This window comes from Eleutherodactylus coqui, chromosome 2 (assembly GCF_035609145.1).
Source record: "Eleutherodactylus coqui strain aEleCoq1 chromosome 2, aEleCoq1.hap1, whole genome shotgun sequence".
NCBI classification, from domain to species: domain Eukaryota; kingdom Metazoa; phylum Chordata; class Amphibia; order Anura; family Eleutherodactylidae; genus Eleutherodactylus; species Eleutherodactylus coqui.
In genome coordinates, this window is record NC_089838.1 from 158,473,133 (window position 1) to 158,500,877 (window position 27,745).

The 27,745-nt window shown below is 43.6% G+C and overlaps 1 protein-coding gene across 2 annotated transcripts; it reads left to right on the forward strand.

Moving 5' to 3' along the window:
* Positions 1-383: 383 nt before the first annotated feature.
* Positions 384-14,929, forward strand: ING3 (inhibitor of growth family member 3). Of its 2 annotated transcripts, XM_066591831.1 has the most exons (12): positions 384-517; positions 621-692; positions 4,050-4,150; positions 5,258-5,323; positions 6,417-6,513; positions 8,147-8,218; positions 8,295-8,414; positions 10,279-10,448; positions 10,541-10,728; positions 11,314-11,509; positions 12,994-13,032; positions 14,279-14,929. In XM_066591831.1, the coding sequence occupies exons 1-12, from the start codon at positions 490-492 to the stop codon at positions 14,393-14,395; spliced, it is 1,266 nt and encodes a 421-aa protein (XP_066447928.1). In that variant the 5' UTR covers positions 384-489; the 3' UTR covers positions 14,396-14,929. The 2 variants fall into 2 exon arrangements, with proteins under 2 accessions (XP_066447928.1, XP_066447929.1); XM_066591832.1 differs by lacking the exons at positions 384-517; positions 621-692 and adding an exon at positions 2,387-2,673.
* The last annotated feature ends 12,816 nt before the right edge of the window (positions 14,930-27,745 follow it).

Here is a 27,745-nt window from a genome sequence, read left to right on the forward strand (position 1 = left end):
GCACTTCAAGCACCCCCGGCCCATATTATCAAGCATCTTGTGACTGTGGATGGGTCAGGGCTTCAGACCCACTATACTGCAACCTGTCCATGTGACCCAGCATTCACCTCCCCTCACAGGCCTGATGTATTTCCACGTGCTGCTATCTATTATGGTGGTGGAGCTGCACTACAGATAGCTGTAGTGATATGTGGAGCTCCACAGGGTGAGCCCGGGACCGCACTCTGCTAGCTGCAGGCCAGCGCTCACACCTGCGGCCTCCGCACTACTACATACACAGCCCCTTCATTGTGAGACGATGCTGAGAATACATCCCCCACAATCCTCTGCGCCTGCTGCTGCGTGACGTCACTGCTCTGTGCAGCCAATCAGAGCGGCCGCCAGCACCTTCGTCTTCCCTCCCAGTGTTTTGTTGCTGCCGAGCAGGCGCCATATTGGCTCTAGTAATAAACGGCGGCTGTTGTTTCTGTGGTGACTGGAGAGGGCAAGATGCTGTACCTGGAGGACTATCTGGAGAGTGAGTGTGCGGGACCTGGTAGCCGGGGGAGCGGGTAGTGGCTGTAGACATGAATGGCGCCGCCGCCTAATAACCGCCCTCTCTCCCCCCTGTGTCTCCGCAGTGATCGAGCAGCTTCCCATGGATCTGCGCGACAGGTTTACGGAAATGCGGGAGATGGACTTGCAGGTGCAGAGTACGTGAGCAGCTCCGGCCGCCATGGCCTCCCCGGGGGTAGCTGCGTGTGAGCAGCCTGTAGTGTGTGAGGAGACCGCTGGGGGCGTCATGCCAGGACTGTGCTCTAGGGGGCAGTGGTCTCCCGCGGGCTGTAGGGGGCGGCAGTAGGTTTATCTGCAGTGAGGTTTCCGCAGATAGGGGGAGATCAGCCGTGTAGCGCCGCCCCTCACCGTCACACAGGAGGAGGCTGGGAGCCGCCGGGCTGCGTCTGCAGATCAGTGTGGATGTGTGACCGGCGACTACAGCTGGAGCCTCTGCAGCCCTAGGGCTTATTCACACGGGCGATGGTGACCTCGGGGTTTAAGGACGCAGACCCTCCCACCCCATTTTTTTCCCCACTTTCGGTTTTTCCTCCCCACTTTTAAAAAGTCACAACATCTTTTATCCATCGACGCAGATATGTTCTGTTTTTGGCAGAACAAGCTGTATTTAATGTGCTGAAGAACTAAGAAAATTCTAAGTGGGGTGAAATAATGGGGGGGGGGGGTTGAATTCTGCCATGTTAGAGGGGGTCTTGTTTCTACGACGTACACACTGCAGCAAACAATGACATGACCTTGCTCTGTGGGTCAGTACGATTACTGCAATATTACATTTATATAGTCTTTCCCCCCTTTTTGTATTTTTTGTAGACATAGTTGTGCGAGGGCTCATTCCGGACGTCCTGTTAGTACAATTTTGGAGTACATAGGACTTCTCGTTTTTTGTTTTTTATTACCTTTTTTATTTGCTTTGTCTTTCTTGGATACCGGGTGACCAAAAAAAAAAAAATGCAATTCTGGCTTCTTTTTTCTTTTGATGCTTAGGGCGTATTCCGACATCCGTATATCAGCCAGGTTTTCACGCCCAGCTGATATATGGTCTCCACCTCTGCAGGGGGCGGGAGCTCAGTGCACTGCTCCCGGCAAGGCCCGCCTCCTCCCCCTGCAGAGGCGGACACGTATATTGTGGCTGGGCATGAAAACCTGGCTGATATACGGATGTCGGAATACGCCTTCAGTGTGGAGTAAATAATGCGTGCCTTTGACGAATGAAACTTTTATGGATGTAGCAATGCCAAATATATTTGGGGTCTTTTTTATTTAGATTTTTTTTTAAATTCTAAGTATAGCAGAGGGGGGGTTAACTATTGTTTTATTTATTTTAATAAATCCCCTTTTTTTTTTTTTTAAACTGATTTTTACATTTTTTGGAATGGTTTAATCACTCCTGCAGTATGATAGCATTACATTATACCACCATCTGGCAGACAATCCATTAAGCCACGGCTTGATAAGCAGTCTGCATTGGCAGTCCTGGGGGCTTTCAGAAGGCCCCCAGCTACCTTGGCAACCACACGGCATCCTGGAACATCAATCGGGGCATTTAAATGCTGCGGTCAGAATTGATCATAGCTGTTTGGATCTCTGCTGATCAGCTGATCAGCACAGGAAGCACTGACCATAGCACAGCAGCCCGCGGTGGTATTGCATTCAGTTCAATAGGTATTGTGCCTGTAATACCAACCTGGGTTGCCATGCCATGGTCAGCACAGCGGCCCCAGGAATCAGCTGTTTGGCAGGTCGATCATCAATAAAAAATAAAAAAGTAGAAGTCCCAGAATACCCCTTTAAATTGCATCAATTGGGTCACCATCCCTTTTTTTTTTTTTTTTTTTTTTTTTACATGCATGAAAAATGGATGATGCTCTGACGTGTGAAAAATGCAAAAGTTGACTAAAAACTGATGTTAACTACACATACACTCACTGTGAAATCGGTCAGCTTCTTACTCGGCCGTGTGTATATAGCCTTAATGTCCAGAGTCGCCGCAGCAATTGTGCGCATTACTAGATTAATCCGATCAATGCAGTGTAGGGATTATGTAGGGTCGGCTTCTTGGACAGCTGAAAGTGGGACCTGGAAGCAGCGAATCAGAGGAACAACCGAGAAGAACTGCAGGTAATATACCCCTCAACCCCTCCGGTCCTGGGACCGAATGTTGTCCTAACCCTGGAAGGGTCCAGCCACTTGACAGTTTCCATGATGTGAAGAGAGCCTCATCTAGATGATGGAGTGTAAGTGTTACACTGTGTGGGCTGCAGCCTGTACTATAATCCACAACTGCAGTTGTAATTCTTCTTAGTGTAGCATCACATCCTATAAGGGGAATAACATCCTGCCGTCAGCTTCTCCATACATTTCCAAGAGGACTAATTGTCCCCACACACATATTAGACCATAGTCATCCACCAATAACAGCAGGGCCGGGGGACTCTGTGTATGGGGGCGGCTCAGCTTCCCCCGTCAGATGACGTCAGATGACGTCAGGGGAAAGGGGATCCGAGGATGTTGCATTTCAACACTTGAGCCTTTAGTTTCCCTGGAGATGGATCGTCATCAGAGCTGTCTGGTTTATCTCCCTAAACACATAAACTTCATGTGTATGGGGCAGCCGGGGGAAGCAGCTGTTGGCCAGACAATCGCTCATCTGACAGCTGCCCATACACATTCAATAAGGAGAGCCATGAGAAGAGATGCTCCGGCATGTGACATTTTGAGGATTGCTGGTATATACTAAAATTGACATGTCAGGGGAGCAGATTGATTGCTACTTTATGTCCTCCTGTTTGTGGGTTCTCTGAATTTAACATTCTCTGCATTTGTTCTAGTTTTCGTGTTTTAAAATCTCAATTTTATTTTAAATGTGTTTTCTGGGACTATTAAAGTCTCATGACGCAGTTGAGTGGCTAAAGAAGAAGGGCTGGATGCTTGACTTTAAGTGTCCCTCCTGTCCAGCACTACCACTAGTGGCTGGCTGTGTTGGTCACATGAATGGCACATAACTGCTTAAAGGGGTATTTTCATCTCAACTTTTTATGGCCGAGATGGAAAGATTAGGAAGCTGTGTTGGACCATCTGTTGGAAGGAGTTGAGTGCCTAAAGCAATGCTCTTTCCATAGCTCTCATTGAAGTGAATGGGAGCTACAGAAGCAGTGTAGCACAGTGTGCTATGCTGTTTCCATAACTCAAGTTGTGCAAACAGCATAGCGGACTGCTACGTTGTTTCCGAAGCTCCCATTCACTACAATGAGAGCTACGTAAAGAGCATTGCTCTAAGCGCTCAACTCTTTCCGTAGGCTCTGGTCAGGTGGCTGCTAGCCATGGCAGCAGTTTCCATCTTGCCTGTGAAAAGCTGAAATAAGAACGCCGCTTTTTAAAAGGCTTCTGGATCGCTAAGGGAACAGTTGTTTTCCTTTTAATCACTTAACTGCCGCCTGAGCATTTTTGAATAGTCTCAAAACACTTTAAGCAGTAAAACTATTTTTGCGTTTCAGATGCTATGGACCAGTTGGAGCAGAGGGTTGGGGAGTTCTTTGCCAATGCAAAGAAAAATAAACAAGAATGGAGGGAAGAACAGATGAGTTCTATCAAAAAAGTAAGTTCTCTTAAAGTTCCCATCTATGAATGACTGCCTGTTTACTGTGAATGGAGGCAGGTGGGCTGGAACGTTCCCCAGCCCACTTCACCTCCATTCACTGAGCGATGATCATTCCTGTACGAAAGCACAGCTGCGATCAGCACTGCGGCGGCTTTCTGGCGCTCATGCATCCAACAGTCTTCCTGTGTAAAAGGACTTCTTAGGATATGTACGTCAGTGTGTAAATTCAAGTTTCTAATGTATGAGCCTAGTACAATTACTGAGGTCATAGTCCTTTTTGATGAGCATTTGTAAATCCTGTCACACATAATGTCTCACTAATTAGTACTCCTGGTAATAGTCGTAGAAAATAAACCCATCTTCATCCAGTGGCAAAAGCTGTAGCGTCCACACACCTTGGGGGAGACATATTAAATAGTGATTCCTCTTTCACACAGCTGACAGCAATATTGCATTCAATGCCATGGCTCTGATTGGTTCATCAAACGCCGCAGTGATTGGCCCAAGCCGCGGCATTCGAGAACCAATCAGAGCCAGCGCTTCCTGGAGGCGGGATTTTTGAACCTCCTGACCAGGAAGTGCTGGCTAAATACTACAAACAAGTGCCACGGAACTGCCAGCGGAAAAGTGTGGCGGAGCGGACAGTGCCTATTAGGTAATGTAATGTATTATAGTGTTGTGTTTTTTTTTTTGTTTTTTTTTTTTATGCAGCCAGGGCTTATTTTAGGGACAAACAGTAGGGCTTCCTAGTGTAAAAGTTGCACCACCTGAAAACCGCAATTTCGTGCAGTGCAACGCAAAAGAAGGTTCCATAGGAAACATGAGCTACAAAACATCGCAAATCGCTGCAATATTCAGCATGCTGCAATTTTACTCTAGCAATGTCGCAGGCTACAAAACATCGCTAATGCGAAGGATCCCATTGGAAAGCATGGGCTGCACATACATGGGATTTGTAGCACTATTGCACCACAAGAAAATCGCGCAATTTTGTCACCTGTGTGACAGCAGCCTGAAGATGATATGCTGGAACCCTTTTTAGTTTTTTATTTCTACCCTCTACCTATAAAATGCTCCTATAATATATATTTTTTTTAAATGCAGGATTATTTCAAAGCTTTGGAAGATGCTGATGAAAAAGTACAATTGGCAAACCAGATTTATGATTTGGTAAGTAGAAACAGAATTAGATTTTATTTATTGTTAAGCTGGATTGACAAGGACTTTGTAGCAGTTTTTTGTCACATTTTTATTGGTGTTTTCACTTAAAAATTATAAAAATAAAATGTTGCAAGAAGATATTACCTTGAAGTCCTATAGTAAACTGTTGAAAATTCTACAAAGTATTTTTGTTTGTGCTCCGTGTATAGCTTCTCTGTAAGACTTCAAAAACGCTAGAGAAGTTGCATGTTTAAAACGTTACAAAGCTAAAAAAAAAACACCAAAACCCCTTGTTTGAAAAGAAAAGGAAAAAAAATCTTTGAAAAATGTTGAAAATGAATGAGTTCTTTTTACAAGTTTTTAAAAACACTTAAATTGTGTGAAGGAGACCTAAAGGTGTGTTTGGGATGCAGGTCTTCCAGCCTGGCGTTGTTCAGGATCATTGAATTGTTATATATATTTTTTTTTCATCTAGTCCTCTTTTTTTTTTTTTTTTTAAATCTCCTCCCCTAAACATGGAGGGTTGCTCAATAATGTTCATGGGGTAATATACCATTGCAAAAGGATAAACAAAGGAGTATTCCCAAGATACTTTTATCACCTATCCACAGGATAGATGATGAGTCTGATTGGTGGGGGGCCCGTTCCCCACCACCACCACCTCTTTTCGTTACTGTGGGGTCTCTTCTCCCACCTGCAAGGATGTCAGAATGAATGGAGCTATGGCCATACCTGCTTGACTGCCTCTCCATTTTAGTGGGACTGACTGAAATGCCCAAGTTGCTTGTACTAGGCTTTTTCTGGTGGCAATGGCGAGGCACAGTATATGCGGCCATAGCTCCATTTGATCTCTGGGTGACTACACCACTGATCTGACTCTCATCTCCTATCTTGTGAATGGGTGATAAAAATTAATCTTTGTACAACCCCTTTAAAAATCAATGAATCCTAAACACCTAAAATATTAAAACGACCTTTGGATGCTTTGGATTACTTAATGTTTCTCCTGCTTTTACATCTTGCACAACATCATTATGTGCATTAAATGTAGTTAGTTTTTTTTAGTATCCACTTGTTTTACCATCTTTATTTTCTGTTATAGGTAGATCGACATCTAAGAAAACTGGATCAAGAACTAGCTAAATTCAAAATGGAACTGGAAGCCGATAATGCAGGAATAACTGAAATACTGGAAAGACGTGAGTACACAGCAATGATGATGACCGTTGTAAGGTGAACCTGTCATGATGAAAATGCAGTGCAATCTGCAGGCATTGTGTCCTAAAGCGGCAGGAGCCGAGCATATGGGTATAGTTTTATGGGGAAAGAATCTGTAGATCTCACTTATCGATCTAACATTCTGCTTGTTCTGTGCTTAGCAGTCTAGTGGGAGGACTTATCAGTGATTGATACTTATTTCTGTGGTAACACTCCTACAGAGAATGCTGTCAATCAGACAATAGCACCGCCCACTGGACTCCTAAGCCCAGAACGAGTATTTAGATCACTAAATGACGAGTTATACTGAATCTTTTGAACAAAACTATGTATCGGTCTGCTCAGCTTCTCCTGCACTGTAACATGTCTGCACAACCGAATGCATTTTTAATGAGGCAGGTTGGCTTTAAGTAAGTTTGCATTATGTGAATGTTATTGTAAGGATAGTTTAATGTCCTTATGTGCAAATATTGTCAGAATATAGATGTCTATTTACCATAAATCAAGTTGTTGTTTACAATACGGTCATTCACTCTGGAATTTGCCAGAAAAAATACTTAACAGGCATTTTAGAGTGCATTAACATTACTACTATTTGTCACAGATGCCCTGTGTAAATCTTGATTACCGTTCACATTTACTACTTTCTAACTAATGTTTGTGTGTACAGTAGCTAGTGCTGTACCGGGTTAGGGAGCATTCACACAGTTTTTTGGACTACATTTATACGGAACGATTATCGTACAGAAAATCACTCAAACAAGTGAAGCTAATGATAATTGTTCAGTTTAATCGTGTGCCGTTCGTTCAGTTTAATCGTGTGCCATTCGTTCAGTTTCAGCCGGCATAAAAATAATCATCTTGTTGTGTTTAAACACTGATCAATAAGTGAACGAGAAGTCGATGATTCCAAGTCTAAAAAGGCTGCTGAGCGCGAATGAGCTGGTAATGTCACAAGCTTGTTCGCTTAGGCAAATTAGAATTGTGAGGTTTTGTTAGGTGTAATAGCAGCATTATTGTGTACATCAGGCAACATGCTAAACATGTTCATAGCCTTTCATTGCCAGACAGAAGCCAAAACAGTGTCCTTTTGCTTCCATAATGGCCTATGGGGGACGGATGCCACTATGTGGCATCTGTCACAGGTTTCCGTTAAATGGATACCTCGGGGAGGTTTGGTGATGTTTCTGCCTATATCTGAGCAGTCTATCAAAGGAGCTTCCCGTGGCAGAGCGGTACTATGATCTTGTATGTGGCTGCCCTGCTTGCACACTCCTTGGGGCTCCTAAATGCTGTATGATAGAGGAACTATACAGCGAACTACCTTGCATCCTTACGTCAGAGCTATATGCTGGAGTCCTAATCTTATACTTCTGATAGGAGGCTCAAAACTCAATGTGACTGCTCCCATTGTGTTGAAGTCAAGCAAGAAAACATCAGTTGTTTGCACTTCGGCAGTTTGGGGCACAGTTCAATGCTCACAATTGGCACCTTTATTACACTACTAAAGCACAGCTATAATATTGTGGAGGAAAAATTAAGTTTTCAGCTTGATTTATTGTAGATATCTAATCTGCGAATACACCATTTATTTATTTTTTTTGCTTTTGGTAGGGTCTTTGGAATTGGACACCCCATCCCAGCCAGTTAATAATCACCATGCACATTCTCATTCTACAGGGGAAAGTAAGTATAAAGCAAGTCCACCATTACTTATTTTTTAATTTTCAGTAACCTTTAAACTGAATGCTTCCTTCTGCAGAGAGGAAGCACAATCCATCATCCCATCATTCTACTACAGACCATGTTCCAGAGAAGAAATTCAAGTCGGAGGCATTGCTGTCAACACTTACATCTGATGCATCTAAAGAAAACACTCCAGGCCAGTCATTTTATTTAGTAGTTTGAGATGGGTACATTTCTGAATCCAGTGAGATTTATGATCAACTCTAGCTAAGTAGTTAACATGTAATCGTCTCGCCTTACATATGTCAGTGTCTATTTTATAAGAAGTCTGCGACACCTAATGCTGCTATATTTTTTCTCTTGGTTTTTATGGTGTTTTATCATTTTACCCTTAAATCAGCAGTACTAAAGCTGTTTTAAAAAATTGTCATTAATTATAGCTAATATTAAATATGCAGAATAAAGGGAAGAAGATCCTTACTTAGAGGGTAAATACATAGAAGACCAGCACAGTAATACAGAAGGGGTTAAACTTATCAGATTGTGCTACTACAAGTGTCATAGAAGATGTTGCCAGTAACAAATTCCCCTTCCTGCACAGCCACCGGAGGTGTGGGTCTGAGATGTAGTGTCAAAAGAGACCGCAGAAACACAGGATACCGTCTAACTCTTCAATGAATAACCTTCAACCCAGGGTGTTTTAGATAAACCTTTTATCTCAGCATTGTTTTTGAGATGCTAGTGACCCCCATTTTGAAGTTCAACAATTCTAATAACCAAGACTTGGTTCACTTTGATTTATAATTAACAAGAAGACAAAAAAGCTTAAAGTGTATCCATCTGTAGTCATACAACCCGTGCAGTAGATTGGAAGCCCATTTACTTCAGTGCACGTATAAAAATTAATAAACTCTAACTTTTCTGTATTATGGAGGTTTTGTAAACTGACTTTTCTGTTTTAGTGACTAGTTATTCCCTATGAAATAATAATTCTGGAGCATTCTATGCCACTTTGACATCTGCTATACCTGTTCTAATATCCTGGTCTGAGATCCCCCAAAGTATGGGTTCTTAAAATCATAATACAAATGCCAAAATGCAGCCTAAAAATCTGCTTTGGGCCATTCATTTTGTTAAACAGTATTGACAATTGGGTGCTCCAATTCACCTTATGGAAGGCATGTGTCCCTACATAGTCTGATATTGTTGGATTAAACAGTATCAGTGCAGTGTGTAGGGATACTCTCCTTTGGCAAGTCATTGGCTTGGCAACTAGTAGAGATGAGCGAACGTACTCGGTGAGGCCGATTTCGCAATTGAGCACCGCGATTTTCGAGTACTTCACTACTCGGGTGAAAAGTACTCAGGGGCGCTGTGTGGCGTGGCATGGTGGAGCGGGGGGTAGCAGCGTGGAACAGGGGGGAGCTCTCTTTCTCTCCCTGCGCCCCCGAGTACTTTTCACCCGAGTAGTGAAGCACTCGAAAATCGCGGTGCTCAATTGCGAAATCGGCCTTACCGAGTACGTTCGCTCATCTCTAGCAACTAGTCATTACATTCTTACATTTTCAAGAGCTATAGCAGAACATCAGCATTCACCAACGTCTTTGAAAAGATACTTTAGAATTTGTTTTATGGGGAATACAAGTATTTATTTAGACATGTTGGCAGCGGTGACAGGACCTCTTTTTAAATAGTGTAGCAGTTCATAATAACTGTCCTGGTGGAGACCTATAACTTTTTTTTGTATACAGATGTGTATGTTGCATGTATGGCAGGCTGTGGATATAACTAAAAGATCCATGTGGACATGAATCAGATATTTTAGGTTACGGTTATTGTGTAATGGCTGACTTGGCTAACCCATGTCGGACCTGGCAATTTTGGTTATTTGGAGGGTGGAGTCCACAATGTGGACTTCTTGCTGTTAGCTGTCTGACCTCAGGAACTTAATGAACATTTGCATTAGTTGGGGTCATTGGTAGCATGCCATGCTAAGTCGAGTGTTTTTGCTGAACAGCTCTTGGTTCTGTCTAAACCTTTTCCCCATCTCCCTTTCACAGGTTGTAGAAATAATCTGACTTCGGCAACCACCACTAATGTTTACAATGTGAGCTCCTCTCAGCCCCTTGCATCCTATAACCTTGGCTCCCTCTCAGCCGGGGCTGCAGCTGGGGCTGGAGCTGGTGCTATAACAATGGCAGCTGCTCAAGCTGTACAGGTGACTGCACAGGTCAGAAAATGTGTTTTCATACTATTATTTCTTGTTAAATGTTATCCGTATTAAAAACCATGATCTGATGATCCTGTTGTATTCATTTACAGATGAAAGAGGGCAGAAGAACTTCCAGCATGAAAGCAAGTTATGAAGCATTTAAAAATAATGACTTCCAGCTTGGGAGAGAGTTTCTGTCTAGGGATTCAGCAAGTTACTCCTCAGCACTTGCTTCTACGCTAACGCAGACATTGACATCTTCAGCCACAACGGATTCAAGAAGTGGACGAAAAAATAAGTGAGTTTTTGTTTTGTTTGTTTATTTAATCTTTAAGGTAATTTGTCAGCTATGTTTGAGCCATTTAAGCTAAGCTCATAGGCTCAAAGTAGCTGACCCACTGAGTTTGAGGATACAAGTTTAATTCTTGCCTTCCCCACTATTCCTCCTTATCCGCACTCAAACAGACCATTGAATTCATTGCCTGTACTGCAGGACACGCACTAAGTAGTTCTCCCATTCTATGTGTAAAATGGGAAGAAACTTGGCAAGCACCTATGATGTCCACTCAATGCATTCAGTGGCTGGTTTGAGCGCTGACACCAGGGAAATTGTGGGGAAGGTAATACAACATTTAAATCCTCAGACTCTGTAGGTCATTTACTTTGAGTCCACAAGCTGAGTTTATAGGGCTCAAAGTAGCTGACAGTTTTGTTAAACTAGTTTTCCAGTACTGAATGATTGATTGACCTGTCAGTCTGTAAATGGTTGGTGTAAGTGATATTACTGTGTCTACATATTTTCAGGTTCTGTCTAGTTCTTTGGGAACTTAAAGTTTCTAGTATTAAAGCACATATTTAATAATGTTGTTTGTTTTCTGTTTAGGAGCAACAATAAATCTTCAAGTCAGCAGTCCTCATCTTCGTCATCTTCCTCGTCTCTATCTTCATGCTCGTCGTCATCTGCTTTAGCCCATGAGTTGTCTCATCAACAGACAACAGCTATTCCCGAATCGGATTCTAATAATCAGGTTGATTGGACTTATGATCCAAATGAGCCCCGGTATTGCATATGTAATCAGGTTAGTCAGATTATTTGTTTCTTTTCCATGTATTGTGGTAAATATCACAAGTATTAGGACTTCTATACTTGGTTATAAAGCCACCATAGAAAAAGTAATATCAGTAAGTGTACAAGTAACTTCAGACAGTTGTAATATTGCTGAGACAAACTAAGGTCACCGCTGGGTTCTATGATGTGAGTTTGTTTTCATAGAACCATATAGTTCTAAATACAGGGTCAGTCGCTGGCCATTTGAAATCCTAAATGCATGTTGGAGGTAAAGAAAATTGTATATCAATAGGGGAATATAGGTTAAATGCACATAAGGCAAATTACAGGCTAATAAAATTGTTAGATATTTAATGTACAAACTAAAAAAAACAATGTCCATTTTAATTTTTAAAGACTGCTTCAATCTTCGCTACCTTTCTTTTCCCCCTTATTGTATCTATTGTCCAATGTTCCTAAAATGGAAAATGAGGCACCTTTCCCAATCGAATTAAATGTCCTTCTGATTTGCTGTTCTGTCTACCTCTCCTATGCAGACCTGAGTGTTTAGGTGGAAATAGACCACAAAATATTGTATTGTTACTGCAATCATACTCCTTCTATCTGTCCCCTGCAGACACATAGGACTGCATAAGGTGGAGAGTGCTAGGGTGACTGGCTGATTCTCCAGAATTCTGGCCTCCACACCCCCAGCAACAACGGATTTTGGCAGGGAAAAACGGTGACCAGCCTAAAAAAATGTATGACGGGAAGGCCATTCACATGAATAGCTGTCATGTAATATCAGGATGGCAGAAGGTCTTCCAGGACTGGAGACTCTTAAAGGGGTTGTCTCGCGCCGAAACGTTTTTTTTTTTTTTTTTCCATAGGCCCCCCGTTCGGCGCAGGACAACCCCAAAGGATGTGTTAAAAAAAAATAAATTTTATTACTTACCCGAATCCCCGCTCTGCGACGTCTTCCTTCTTCTTCCTGCACCAAGATGGCCGCCGGGATCTTCACCCACGATGCACCGCGGGTCCTTTCCCATGGTGTACCGTGGGCTCTGTGCGGTCCATTGCCGATTCCAGCCTCCTGATTGGCTGGAATCGGCACACGTGACGGGGCGGAGCTACGAGGACCAGCTCTCCGGCACGAGCGGCCCCATTCACCAGGAAGAAGACCGCACAGCACAAGCGCGTCTAAAAAAGCAAGAAGACATCAGAATTAGACGGATCCATGGCGACGGGGATGGTAGCAACGGAGCAGGTAAGTGAATGACTTCTGTATGGCTCATATTTAATGCATGATGTACATTACAAAGTGCATTAATATGGCCATACAGAAGAGTATAACCCCACGTGCTGCCGCGGGACAACCCCTTTAATTGAGTGGATTTCCGTGCTGGGAAATAGAGAGGTTTATGAGTAGGGGACCCTGCTGCAAAGTTTTTACTTTGTGTGGTTTTTGGTGTATGTTTGTTTTTTCTTCTTTCAAATGTAATTTTTCTTTTCTAGGTTTCTTATGGTGAAATGGTTGGCTGTGATAACCAAGATGTAAGTATTAAAACGTTCTGTAAATTGAGCTACATTTTCATTGTTTGGTGTGGGGACAATAAACAATTGGTCTTTTCAGTATTCATTTTATATACAGTGTTTGCCGCATTCATTATGCAGGCAATGGCTAGTTTTCCCTGTTGAACCCCAATCCACTTCTCTGTATATTTTATTAGTTCCTTCTTATAAATGGCCATGGAGTAAACAATTCTTTTTATTGCAGACAGATGTAAATGATTTATAGGAACACGGCTGTCTATGTACATTTTTAAGAAAATACTCAGTATGATAACCGATCTGTGAAAACATTGGAACTTTTATTTCAGAGTGCTGATAGCCTAGAATGTTAAGGGGGTTGTTTGACTTCAAAAACCCCCACAGTACTCCTCTCTACACCTCTGCTATGGTAGTCCCCCACCGGTCCTTGTGTACTTCACAGAAGTGATGGGCTGTATTTGCTGGCATCACTACTGAAGCCATTATTTAGTTGCAGCAATCAGATGGCAATACAGCAGGTCATCTCTCTTGAAGAGTAAACAAAGACTGGCAAGGATCAACTGAGAATCAACACCGATCTGGCAGGGATGATGTCTGTGGTGTATGTTTTTTTGTGTGTGTGTTTTAGAATTTATTTTTTTTTTCTTTTTATAGCATTTGTTGCTGCTTTTTGTGGTTTTTATTTTCTGATAGCCTCTTTTTAAGATTCAGAATGTAGACCTAAAATTATGGATTGCCGTGATACAGTAATAGGTTCAAGCATAAAACTTTTGTACCTGGTTTGCAAATGTACTAAAGCTGTTTCAGCCCTGATCCTACATCAGGTGATGTATTGTGGATAGTTCGTGTTGATTTCATTGTAGATGACTGGTTGCATGTGTCTTGTCAGTAACTATGCCAGCTCCCTTTTCTGTCATGGCCAATGCAGACAGAGAAGGGGCCTGGCTTAGTCATTTAAATGAGTCAGCTGCCTGCAATGACATCACATACAACCAGGTCATATCATGTGACCTGATGTTGGCACCACTGGACCTGAACTGAATTGGTTAAGTTGTTCCCTTCCTGGATCAACCCTTTAATGTGTCTGCCTTATAGAAAGCTGTAGATATGTTTGTAGAATAAAGGTATATTTTGTACTTTTACCTATTCTGTGTTGTCTGCTTGGCTCTTGACACCCATTTAGATAGTCTTTACTGTAAAAATTGGACCTCCTAATTCTTGTGCTTCTGTTATTTCTGTTGTATTTCAGTGTCCAATTGAATGGTTTCATTATGGATGTGTTGGATTATCGGAGGCTCCTAAAGGCAAATGGTATTGCCCACAGTGCACCGCTGCCATGAAGAGAAGAGGAAGCAGGCACAAATAACATAATCATGTTAACACGAATGCTTCGGATTCTCATTAAACTGACTGTAACAGCGTCATGTTACAGCAGTCAGTCTGCTAGCTGTATTTTATGGCAACTGACTACTACTCCAGTGTCCGGGTACCTCATGATTTGTATGTACTGATTCACATTTCTGTCCTTTAAAGGATTTCAATATGTCAGTTTGGCCAACTACTGTTTACATTTATATTAGAGGTATTTCTTGCACGGAATGTCCCAGAATCTACTACAGAGTAAGAGTATGCAGTAATTTTTAAATTCTTTATAAACACCTTTTTTGTTTCCTTTTGAAACAAATTTCAGCTGGCTGATGAAATGGCTGTTTTTGGTCTGGCATCCATTAAGTGTGTACATATGTAATTATTTAATCTGTCATGTGAGAAATAAAATATTAGCAAAAGTTACTACACAAACTATGGTGTAGTTATCATTGTCATTTTTATCAGATGTAATTTTTTTTGTGACATAGTAAATGCATTGGTAAATAAACAGTAACATTTTTTTTTAATTAAACCTTATAGTGTGTGGGGTTTTTTTTTGTTTAGCATTTCTAGTGTTTAGTATAAAACCATTCATTTTATGTGTAATTTCAATTTTTTTAATGCTCTTTTATAAGGTTAAATATGATGTGCCCTTTTGTTTGAAGCTGTGGAAATTGCAAGTGTGCAATTTAGACAATGATGGTTGATTTCTTCCAAAAATGCCACATGTATACACAGTTTGTGTGTGGTATTGCCCTTCAGCCCCAAGTCGTACATTGATTTGAAGGAATGCTGCCATCCAATGGGTGGCACTGCAGAGGTATTGTTCCATCTTCCTTATTTGCCTAAATTACCCAGAGGAGCGTTCATGATTCCTTCCTGACCTCTCAGGTGTCTTCTCACACCCCCCCTGAACCACTCCTCCCCCCCCCCCCCCCCCTCCCCGGTGTCTCCACACGTTATTTGGGTGCTCCTAAGGAAATACGACACCACTTTTGACCCCTGTTCAGCTCCATTCACTTTAGTGGAGCTGAGGTGCTCTACCAGACAACATGGGCTGACCGAGATGGCTGTTTTCTTCCATTAACAGGGCCATATGTCTCTGGTACTATACAACCGCTTTAAGATTTGTATGGTTGGTCGCACTATGTGGCTTTAGCTTTTTGCTTGACTCTTATACTAAACTTTTGATAGGTAGGTGCACAATTATAATCAGTGGTTTTAAAGGGGTTGTCCCGCGAAAGCAAGTGGGGTTATACACTTCTGTATGGCCATATTAATGCACTTTGTAATGTACATCGTGCATTAAATATGAGCCAAACAGAAGTTATTCACTTACCTGCTCCGTTGCTAGCGTCCTCGTTTCCATGGTGCCGTCTAATTTCAGCGTCTAATCACCCGATTAGACGCGCTTGCGCAGTCCGGTCTTCTCCCTTCTGAATGGGGCCGCTCGTGCCGGAGAGCTGCTCCTCGTAGCTCCGCCCCGTCACGTGTGCCGATTCCAGCCAATCAGGAGGCTGGAATCGGCAATGGAACGCACAGAGCCCACGGTGCACCATGGGAGAAGACCTGCGGTCCACCGAGGGTGAAGATCCCGGCGGCCATCTTCGCAAGGTAAGTAAGAAGTCACCGGAGCGCGGGGATTCGGGTAAGTACTATCTGTTTGTTTTTTTTTTTAAACCCCTGCATCGGGTTTGTCTCGCGCCGAACGGGGGGGCTATTGAAAAAAAAAAACCCCGTTTCTGCGCGGGACAACCCCTTTAAGCTTTTTGCTGACGGGTTTTTGGACATTTTGCACCTCTGGTATCCAGGCCCATTTTCAGGGCTCAGTCAGATGAGTGAACTTTTCCTGCATGTATGGGTACAGGAAATAATTAGCAAAACTCATGTATAAAAATCGTGTGACCACAGCGGCAGACGTGTTTTTAAATTCACGCATGAAGGGTGGTCCCATCGCTTTCCACTGCTGCAGCTGTGACAGCTGCAGGAGGGGATTCCTTGGATGTGAAACCCCTGAGTGGTCACAGCGCTCAGCAGAGGCACCACTTCCTGGAGGCGGGGATTTTTTTTCAATTCCCAGCCACCAGAATACAGAAGAAGACAGCCGGAGACGGGGAGAAGTGCTGGACAGTGCTTCTAGGTGAGTAGAATTATTTTTTTATTTAAAAAAATAAAAAATATATATATATATTAACAGCTACAGATGATTTTCGAGGTAGGGCTTAAATATTGCCCTCACAGTCCTTCTGAAAACCCCTGGATGCGAGACGTTTTCACATGGAAATAGCCTTGCATCACTTTGGGGGTTCTCTTCATCCCTGCTGCGGCTGTCACAAATGCGGCAGGAGATCGCAATGTTCTCCCACTATTTTCAATAGGGCCAGTCCCATTTAAAACGTGGAAACCCTGGATGCGACAACTTTGCATCCCTGTGGAGCTGAAGGAATCCCTGCTGCAGCTGTCACAGCCTTGGTAGAGGACCGCTATGTTCTTCCTTTTGTTTTCAATGCATCTGGCACTGCTGCTGGCCCGATTGAAAAGAATAGGCGACATCGCAAAAAACGTGCTACGATTTCTTTTTTTCCCCATCCGCACAACAGAAAAAGAAGAATGTGAGTTACGTGCGGAGGCCGGGTGGGCACAAGGCCGGATTCCGCTGCGGCCTCTTACATGCAGAATCTGGCCCGGTTGTGTGCAGCCAGCCTCTTTTACAGGCTGAAAGATGGCACAAAACACTTAAAGAAACAGCCATAAACCAGAGACAATAGCAAGTAAAGGATTAAACATGCTACTGTGGAAAAGATTGGAGCAATAACGTGTAAATGCAAAGTAATTTAACTACTCAAAGACCCTCGGTCCCAACCCAAAAAATATAGGCATGTTCACAACTTGTGAGAAATGTATAGAGTGCCCAGGTATGGCTGTACCCCTGAAGTCATTTTCTGAAGGACCAACACCAATGAGCCCAAACTAAATAGGCAAAAGAAAGCTACAACAGCCAATAAAATGAAACTTTCAAATAAACTGATTTTGTGCTTACAACCAACCTGTCAGATACCATTTCACATATTAGGGTCTGCTGTGTTGAGTGCACATGTGCGCACTATGTCTCTTAGAATATCATAGGCAGAGGTGTAACGGGATGCGTGTTGACAGGGAATACAACCGATCTATGTGTCAGCAAAATACAACATTGCATGTATAAAAGAATGCGTTCCACAGTGAAATAAATGCAAACCACAGTAGATATGTGAGAAAACTAAGATTATATACATATAAAATCTCCCAACATATAAATAAATGACCCCACCTCGATGTATTATAAATCGATTCATATATAATATCAATACGTTCATCACTAGAACCTACCCTATTAGGCACCATTTCATATCAAATACAGAAGTGTATGCATGGAACGATCTTCAATAACAATTACCACATGTAATCCTAAAATGTGTATTAAAAAACAAATAACGTAAAACGTGTGAAGATGTAATCACTGGTGGAAAAGAGAGAAGGAAAAAAACTGAAATGTAGGACAAATTAAATGCATTAATATATCATAAATTTAGATCTCCAAAAAATCATGATAGAATGTATAAAAAGCTCCATCGTGTAAAATACCCATCACAGAACACTATCTTTCCAGAGCGTCATCCCGACTGCCCCATTACGTATGGAGGTTGCCCTCTGACCCAGGTAGGGACAGGAAAAGTTTAAAAGCACCTCCCCTTTCCACCATGCTTTAGTGTCTTCCTGTCCCTATGGTGGGACAGAGGAGCAGCTCCAAGCAAGCTGCGGAGAAGAAGAGAAACTTACCGCACACTGTGCGATTTCCCCCTGGAGGGGTAGAGGTCGGGGCCGCACACTCACGAGTCCCTGCATCCCCGAGCTGCGCTGCCGGCGGAGCCGTAAGTCGCCTCAGCAGCGCTGGTCTCCCTCGTGCGGTTAGCATGTTCGGGCCGCCGCTGCCACGATGGGATAGTTCCTCCTGGCAGGGGAACGGCAGCGGCGGCCCCCCTGGTCCTCGGCGCGCATAGCGGTGACGTCATCCGGCGTGGTGATGTCACGCGCTCAACGTAGAACCCGGAAATGGGCGCCAAATTCAAAAATCCTCCCCATATAAGCAGGCTAAGCTCCATGGAGGATCCTGCTGACTGCCAGACAGTGTATGTGAGTATGTCTACCCGCGACAGCTCAGCACGTGAGGGAGAGACTGATACCCTACCAACTGTAAGTAGGCTGTATGCCAAAAATGCGCAGAATGGTCACTTGTACAAGCTTGGATGCATATATGTTCCCTTTTTCTCTCCCCCACTTTGAATGGGTAGATGGATAAGGAAGGTCCAAAGAAAACGGACCCGAGAAAAAAAACGAAAAAATGCGTCCTTTGCAGCAAAAGGCTCGAGGAGAGCTATAAAAAACCCCTATGTGAGGAATGCACGGGAAAAATACTTGCAGAAGAAAAAGCGGCATTTAAATCTGACATCCGCTGCATGATCAGGGAAGAACTGCAAGCCTCCATGGCGTCCCTTCCCCAGGCCCAGCCAGGTCCGTCACGGGTCCCTAAAAGGCCAAGGCAGACCGAATCGGCGAGCTCACTCTCCGGTGAATCACTGGAGCTCCTGTCTGAAGGAGAGTTAGAGGACCCACCAGTTCCTATAGAAGATGAGAGAAAATATTATTTCTCATCTAGCGACATTGCGCACCTCATCAAGGCGGTGAGGGAAACAATGCAAATTGAAGAGGATAACCTGCCTAGGACAATCCAAGATGAGATGTTTGGCGGCCTCCGGTCCAGGAGAAAGACCATGTTCCCGGTCAATCAAACCCTGCAACAAGTAATTACAGACGAATGGCAGGAACCGGAAAAAAGAATAGCGGTTTCAAGAGAAATCCGAAACCGGCTCGCGTTCGCTACTGAGGACGTCCGCCTGTACAAGGAGACCCCTAAGGTGGACATCCAAATTGCAAAAGTGGCCAAGAAAACCCTCTTGCCCCTTGAGGACACTTCCCAGCTGTCCGATCTGATGGTTAAAAAGATCGACGGATTAATGAAGAAAGCCTGGGAGGCAACATCCCTTACCATTGAGGCCAACATAGCCTCAACTTCTGTGGCCAGATCCATGGTGCTATGGCTAAACAGGCTGGAAGCCTCTATCAAGGATCGGGCCCCCAGAGAGGAGTTAGCCAGTTGTCTTCCCCTCCTAAAAATGGCTACCGCCTTCCTGGCTGACGCATCAGCGGAGACGGTGAGATACGGTGCAAAAACCGGAGTCCTCAGCAACTCTGCAAGAAGGGCATTATGGCTGAAGACATGGGCCGCAGATATAACGTCTAAAAACAAGCTCTGCGCCATCCCCTTCCAAGGGGAATACATGTTTGGGCCCGTCATGGACAAAATCATAGAGAAAGTCGGAGGAGGTGTGCAGGAACTCAAGGACTTAGGGGTCATTACACAAGTCCCTGATCACGAAAGGGGTGAGGGATTCTATTCCCCCCTATTTCTAATCAAAAAACCAAACAGTTCCATTAGGACTATCTTTAACCTTAAAGCCCTAAATAAATTTATTTCGTACAAAAAATTAAAGATGGAAACAGTAAGATCTATTGTCTCACTAATAGACCGGGATAGTGTAATGTGCACTATAGATCTCAAAGATGCATATTACCACGTCCCAATAACTGCAGCCCATCACAAGTACCTGAGATTCGCTCTGCGGGAGGGGGACAAGATCCAACATTATCAATTCACGGCCCTTCCATTCGGAATCTCCACCGCCCCTCGGGTCTTCACAAAAATCATAATAGAGATGGTAGCCTATTTCAGACGGAACCAAATCCGTATATTTCCATACCTGGATGACTTCTTGTTAGTATCAAGGACAGAGAAGTCTATACGTATAGACCTATCCATGGTTTTATCTACCCTAAACAGTTTAGGGTGGATAGACAATAAACAAAAGTCCGACCTGAATCCAGATACACAGAAGGTATACCTGGGTGTATTACTAGACTCCCACATCCAGGAATCCTGGCTTCCATCATCTAGGAAGGAAGACCTCATCCAAAGAGTAAACTCCCTCTGTCAGGCTACAACGGTTTCTATTAGAGAAACAATGAAGGTGCTGGGCATTCTGACAGCCTGCATTCAGATAGTCCCGTGGGCACAAGCCCATACCCGGCAACTACAAGGATTTATCCTTGCCAACTGGGACAAACGGCAGACATCCCTGGATAAGAAGGTGAGCCTGTCCGTCCAAGTCAAAGAGTCCCTACGCTGGTGGACCTCGCAAAGGAACCTAAGCAAAGGTACCTCCTGGTCACAAGAACCTACTGTACCCATCACAACAGATGCCAGCAAAACGGGATGGGGAGCGCAAGTAGCCGACCTAAATCTACAGGGAATCTGGGACCCCCAAGTAGCTAAGCGCTCATCCAACTTCAGAGAATTAAGGGCAATCTGGGAGGCCCTTCAGGCAGCAGAACCCCTTATAAGAGGAAGGCATATCAAAATTCTAACAGATAATATGACAGCTCTGTCATTAGTTCGTCACCAGGGGGGAACGCGACACCCACACCTGCAACAACTGGCGACAAAGATACTCCGCTGGGCGGAATCCAACGTGCTGTCTCTCTCAGCGATCCATCTAAAAGGGTCCACAAACGTCGCTGCCGACTTCCTGAGCAGACAGAGCATTCTTCCAGAATGGAGACTGAACCAGCGAGTCTTCGACCAACTAATCTGCCAGTGGGGAGAACCGCAGATAGACCTGTTCACCACGAGGAAAAATTCAAAGTGCCGGGACTTTTACTCGCTGAATCCCAGAGACAATCCGTGCGGGGTAGATGCCCTGTCCCAAAGCTGGGACATGGACCTAGCCTACGCCTTTCCCATCGCCTTTTCTGATCCCCTGCACCCTCAGGGAAATCCAAACCAGCCGGGTGGCAGTCATACTAGTTGCCCCTATGTGGGACAAGAGGCCCTGGTATCCCCTGTTAAAAGCCTTGACTATTCGGGGTCCACTCCTACTACCAGCCGTGGAAGATCTCCTGCTCCAGGGCCCGCTAACATACCGGGGGGTTGAGAAATTGAGGCTAGCAGCATGGATGCTGAAAGCATGATACTGCGTGGGAAGGGACTCTCCCATAATGTAATTACTACCCTGACAAAAAGCCGTAAGCCTATCACGACAGCCATCTACGATAGGATATGGAGGAAATTCACAGATTTCTGTAAAATAGAGCCAGGGGAAATCCCAGGGATTGACATACCTGTAATCCTGGAATTTTTACAGGCAGGCCTAGAGAAAGGCCTTAGCCCTAGAACCCTTAAAGTTCATACAGCAGCACTAGGGTCCTACCTAGACTTCCCTTTGGCAGAACACCGCTGGGTGCGTAGGTTTCTCAAAGGGGCAGAACGACTTCGACCCTTTGTCAGAGAAACTTTCCCTACCTGGGACCTAAATATAGTCCTAAATAGTTTTTGCCAACCCCCCTTTGAACCCCTCTCCCAACTCTCCCTGAGACTACTCACGCTAAAAGTTACCCTTTTAGTTGCCATAACTTCGGCTCGGAGAATAGGGGAATTACAAGCGTTATACTGTATTGAACCATACATGGTAATACAAGATGACCGGATTACCTTCAAATTGGACCCAGCCTTCCTACCGAAGGTAGTGTCAAATTTTCATAGGGAGCAGACGATCACTCTGCCCTCCTTCTGTCAAACCTAGACGTTAGGAGAGCCGTTCTAGCGTATCTGGAGGCTACCCGCTCTTTCCGTAAAAATAATAACCTCTTTATTCAATTTCAGGGGCCGGCAAAAGGAAAGACGGCATCTAAGAGCACCATCGCGAGGTGGATCAAGACGGCCATCCAAGAGGCATATAAAGCCAGGGGTCTCGATCCTCCGGGGAAAATTAGAGCCCACTCCACACGCTCCCTCTCCTCCTCTTGGGCAGAAAAAGGCCAGGCGTCTGCCGAGCAGATCTGCAAAGCAGCCACCTGGTCTAGCATACATACATTTACCCGACACTACGGGGTTAACGTCCAGTCGGACAAAGACCTGGGCTATGGACGAAAAGTCCTCCAGGCAGTAGTCCCGCCCTAGAGCCACGTATAATTTGGTATACTCCATACGTAATGGGGCCGTCGGGATGACGCTCTGGAAAGATACGGATTACTTACCGGTAGTCCCATTTCCAGGAGTCATCACGACAGCCCATAGTTCCCTCCCTTTTAGTTTAATTCATGTTTTTCAAATGTAAATATGACCGAATAAAGGTAAATTTTGGTTTAGTAAACATTGTCCACCGTAATAATTTGTAGGTCACTAAAGCATGGTGGAAAGGGGAGGTGCTTTTAAACTCTTCCTGTCCCTACCTGGGTCAGAGGGCAACCTCCATACGTAATGGGGCCATCGTGATGACTCCTGGAAATGGGACTACCGGTAAGTAATCCGTATCTTTATGTAACTCCACATAAACCCAATCACGGGCTCCAAAATGTATCTTAAGAAATAATTTAGTCTCCAAGATATTAAATAGCAATAACAAAGAAGTAAAATACTGCCAAGGACCCATGCGAAATCAATCACCAACTATAAGACGAGGCTAATATTACTGTCCAAGACACAATATATTCATATAGATCCTACATGAAGCAAATGATGGGCTCTAAAATGCATCATAAAAATGGCTCACAGACTCCAAGATGTAAAATGGCAATGACATAGAAGCAAATAACTTCAGAAGCACCCCATGTGTAATGCGTCAACTGCAAGATGAAGGGAATGGGGACGTCCAGGCTGAAACACAAAAGAAAAATTATAACACTAACAGGGAAAAAAAAGAGTTACTTCGTTATTTGGGCAGGCGATGCAATGATTGCCAAGCAGCCCCTTCGATCCAAACGCGAGTTGTGGACGTCCTTCTCCATGATGGCTCCGTACCGACATATCTTTTAAACTTCTTGGTCTTCTAAATGTAACTGCAGCCAGCTGCGGTAAATACTTCTGTAAAACCTTATCAGGGGTAAGAATATCCCAGTACTTATCCAAAGCCCACTGCATTTCGAAAGATCTCAAAAAATTTTAAAAAAATACATCTTACTTTGTTAAACTGCTGTTTCAGAGATTATTGCTCACAAAGAAGAGTAGCAGGCTCAGTCCTTTTTGCATAATGATACATATGTTGGATAGAAGCGTGACTAATAGAGATGAATGAGTATACTTGCTAAGGCTAACTACTTGAGCGAGTACTGCCTTAGCCGAGTATCTGCCCGCTCGTCTCTAAAGATTCAGGGGGCGGGGAGGAACGGAGGGGAGAGCTCTCTCCCCCTCCCCCCCCCCCCCCGCTCCCCCCTGCTCACCGCCGCAACTCACCTGTCACCCGCGCCGGCCCCCCGAATCTTTACAGACAAGCGGAAGGATACTCGCCAAAGGCACTACTCGATGAGTAGTTAGCCTTAGCGAGTATACTCGCTCATCTCTAGCAACTAACCTCGCTCCAGGAAAGCGTTCTCAAAGATCGAGAGCCTGCCTCTCAAATGATGCATCACTTGAGCATATCCTCCAAGCCCATAAAAATTGGCCTATAGGTATATTTTTTACCAAATGTCTAGGATGTGAAGATTTGGTCTGAAATATTCTTTTCTCTGTATTTATCCCACATATCTATTGTATTTTGTGTGCCTTAGCATGTTCTTGTGGTGTTTATGTGCCCCTGTGGAATGCGTTCTTTTGTGCCTTTGCTGTCAGCACACTTATTATCCATGCAGTGTTATATTTTGCTGGCGAGCACATGCACATGGGTTGCTTTCCATTTTAACACACCCCACTACACTTGCGCCTGCAATAATTAGGAGTTGAGCACACGTGTGTGCTGTTCCTTTTATAAGTAAAAATAAAATAAATCTTGTTATTTGTATAGCACCAACTTATTCTGCAGCACTTTCAGGTAATTTGTTACCCCCCACCAAGCTGAGTACTCATTCTACCGACCACAGAGAGCTGGAAGGCTGAGTCAACCTTGAGCCGCCTACCTGAGCTATGCAGGGATTGAACTTGTTGTGAATGAGAGCTTAGAGCTGCATTCTGCTGCCTTAACACTTTGCGCCACACTAGGCCCTTTTATGTGGAATAGTCAGTACAAAATCGATCCAATGAAGTATTTTTCATTTTATCTTTCTCCAGTCTATTTAATTTATCTTGTCCTGATTGGTATTATCCATTGAGAAAGTGACTGAAACGCACATTGAGGGTTCAGCCATACCTGGGGTCCATATACATTTCTCACTTATGAACCTATAAATTGTGAATATGCCTGCATTTTTTGGGTGGTGATTAGAGATGAGCGAGCATACTGGCGAAGGCAAACTACTTGAGCGAATAGTGCCTTATTCAAGTACCTGCCCGCTCCTCTCTAAAGATTCGGCGGGTGAGCGGTGAGTTGCGGCACCCGAATCTTTAAAGACAAGCGGGCAGGTACTCGAATAAGGCACTACTCGCTCGAGTAGTTTGCCTTAGCTAGTATGCTCGCTCATCTCTAGTGGTGATCTGTTTTCTTAATTAAATTCCTTTTTTTGGCTATTACAGTGCTTCCCTGGAAGAACCTAATTAGCAAGGAAAAAGCACCTGTCATAATCTGAGATCAGCGGGGCTGGCTATATAGCTTTGCAGTCGGCCCCACTGACTTTTGCACCTCTTTTGATTGATTGTAAATTACAGCCGATGAACATTTTTTAATAGTTGAAATTGTCCTTTTTTATCAACTGTAATCTGTTTATGGGCACCATTCCTTTTTTTTTTTTAAATCAGATTTATTTATTCAACTCTTTCCAGAATTTTCTATTTGCAATAACAAAACAAACACAAAAGCATACAGTAAACAAAACACAAAACAAAAGGGGACCGTCACATGTCCCCTCAGACAAGACCCAGATCAGAGCTACGTAGAACACCCATAGAACTGTGAAGGATACCTTTGTGAGGCACTGAACAGATTAACAAAATCGCATCAAAATCCCAATGTGTCCCTCTATATCTTGTATATACGTAAACCTAGAAAACCTTCTCTAAGTAATATATAGGAAGGTAGGCCAGGAAAAACCAACCAGGGAAATCAAATTCATGCACGGAATTCTTTTTTTTATAAACCCCTTTTTCAAGTCTAAACAGGGCATTCATTTTGGATTTAAATTCACGAAGAGTGTAGGGGGCCAAAGGCTTTTCTAATATAAGGGTTATTAACGTCCGTGCTTGAAACAGAATACAGGATATTGTAATATTAATTGGGGTATCTTTGAGGTCAGGTGAACCCAAGCCCAGTAGACAAACCTGGGGTTCTGCAGGTAACTCAACCCCATAAACCTCCTGTATGTGCCAAGCATGGAGCATTCCCACAACGTATGGAGTAAATGCACATCTTCCCAGTTACAATGTGGGCATTTAGAATCTGAACAGAAGCCTATTTTATATAACAGGCTAGGGGGCTTATAAGTTCTATAAAGCAAGTAATTTTCAGACAGTCTCTGGGCCTCACGTAAAGACAATTTGGGAAGAAAAGCAAGTATACTGTCCCAATGATCGACAGGAATAGGCCCAAGGTTTCCTTCTCCTTTTCAAAACAGAGTAACGATTACAGCCATTTTATCAATAGGAAGCATCTATAAAGAGCAGATATTAATCCCTTAGTATTCTTACATCCTACTACTAATTCTACAATAGCATTACCCTGGATTATGAAGGGGGAGCCTTTATTCTGAATGACATATGTGTGCCTAAGTTGAAGATAACTGAAAAAAAATGCTGAAAGGATTTAAGGCTCCCATTCATTTGTAATTGGTCGAACGTGCATAGACCTCACTCCTCCCACCATCTATTGTCCGCCAACTTAGAAAATTCTAAAAGAAATACATTGTGCTGTAGTGGAGAACAGCGTGAAAACCTGTTTGCCCTCATCAATTTCTGTCCCCTATCCCAGACCTTGTAAATCATAGCCAACATAGAATAGTTGCCACTCATAGTACTGAATGTTCCTGTTTGTAAAACACAGAAAGGGATTAATTGGTTTACCAATCATCCTGCAGCCCCCAGCTTGCCCTCCTGATCTCAACGTCTTAATTGTTGTAGCAGGGATGCAAAGTGATACAGTCAGGTATTTGAGACTTCAAGCTTAATTCTAGCCAATTGTTTTTTTTTTCAAATGAAAGAGTGAAACAAAATATGGATCTTTTAAAAATAATATAATGGAATCCACATAGGAGTATTGTACAATATATATAATAGTTGAGGCATACATATCATTTTGAGAAGATTGCTCCTAACAATCACCATTTCGAACCTAAGCTGTATTATGCGCCAACTACCCTCCTGCGCCCTAACTATAGTAGCTAGGAGGTGACCTGCACTCCCCCCTCCCTCAAAATATCATTATTTAACGCAGAATCATTTGTTATCCACCATGGTTACTAAATCGTCCTTATAAAGTGTTTGGAGTTCCTCCAGATTGAAAAGATTTGCGTCTGAGGGATGCTTAATATATGCTTTTCTCCCACACGCAATTATGTAATTAGTAGAAAAATAAAGCACATATCCTCTCTGATTGGTAGGGGAGTGATGGCAGGAAGCAATGTTACTGTATCACATTCCTAGATTCAGTGGAAACTGTAGAGGGGGGAAAGATTACAGACACAGGCTTTGATCTTTCTTCCTGCTGTCACTTGTAGCCCTCCCCTACCCCACACAGGGAAAGAACCAGCAAGTAAAGCCTCATCCCAGTGAGGTTCTGGAGGAAAACCTACAAGTCACTCACAGACTTTGACGCCGATTTTACCCTTTCATTTGAAGAGGTGAAATTCATGCTGAAAATCTGCACCACAGGTCAATTTATTCAGCAGATTTTTTTCTGTGTGTGGATGAGATTGCTTGAAATCTTAACCATACTGCTCATACTGTAAAATGCTGCAGATTTTACAGCCAATTACACTACATAAAATCCACAGCATTACCATATGAACATACACTTAGGCCGCTTTTACATGGCTGAGAAAACTGCGCGAGTTTGTGTGTTGCAAGATGCACATATCTCACACGTATATGAACCCAATTCTTTTGAATGGGGTCATATACATGAGCCACATACCCTATCTTTGGGTATTCTCTCGGAACGCCTCGCCCATTGTTCTCAATGAGACCGGAAAACACATTGCACGGCATGCAAGGTGCAAATGTGTGCGATGCAAGGTTTTCCCTGAGAATCTCAACTGTACTGAAGTGATGGGAGGCATTTTTGACCCAATAAAAGCCGCAAATCCGCGGGTACCTCGCACGTTGGCAAGTGCGATA

Excerpts from the sequence above, each read along its gene's own strand:
- ING3 (XM_066591831.1), top strand. The coding sequence starts at position 490 with ATGCTGTACCTGGAGGACTATCTGGAGA. Across the intron at positions 518-620 it reads CCTGGAGGACTATCTGGAGA|TGATCGAGCAGCTTCCCATG; the intron begins GTGAGTGTGCGG and ends GTGTCTCCGCAG. Across the intron at positions 10,729-11,313 it reads AGAAGTGGACGAAAAAATAA|GAGCAACAATAAATCTTCAA; the intron begins GTGAGTTTTTGT and ends TTTTCTGTTTAG.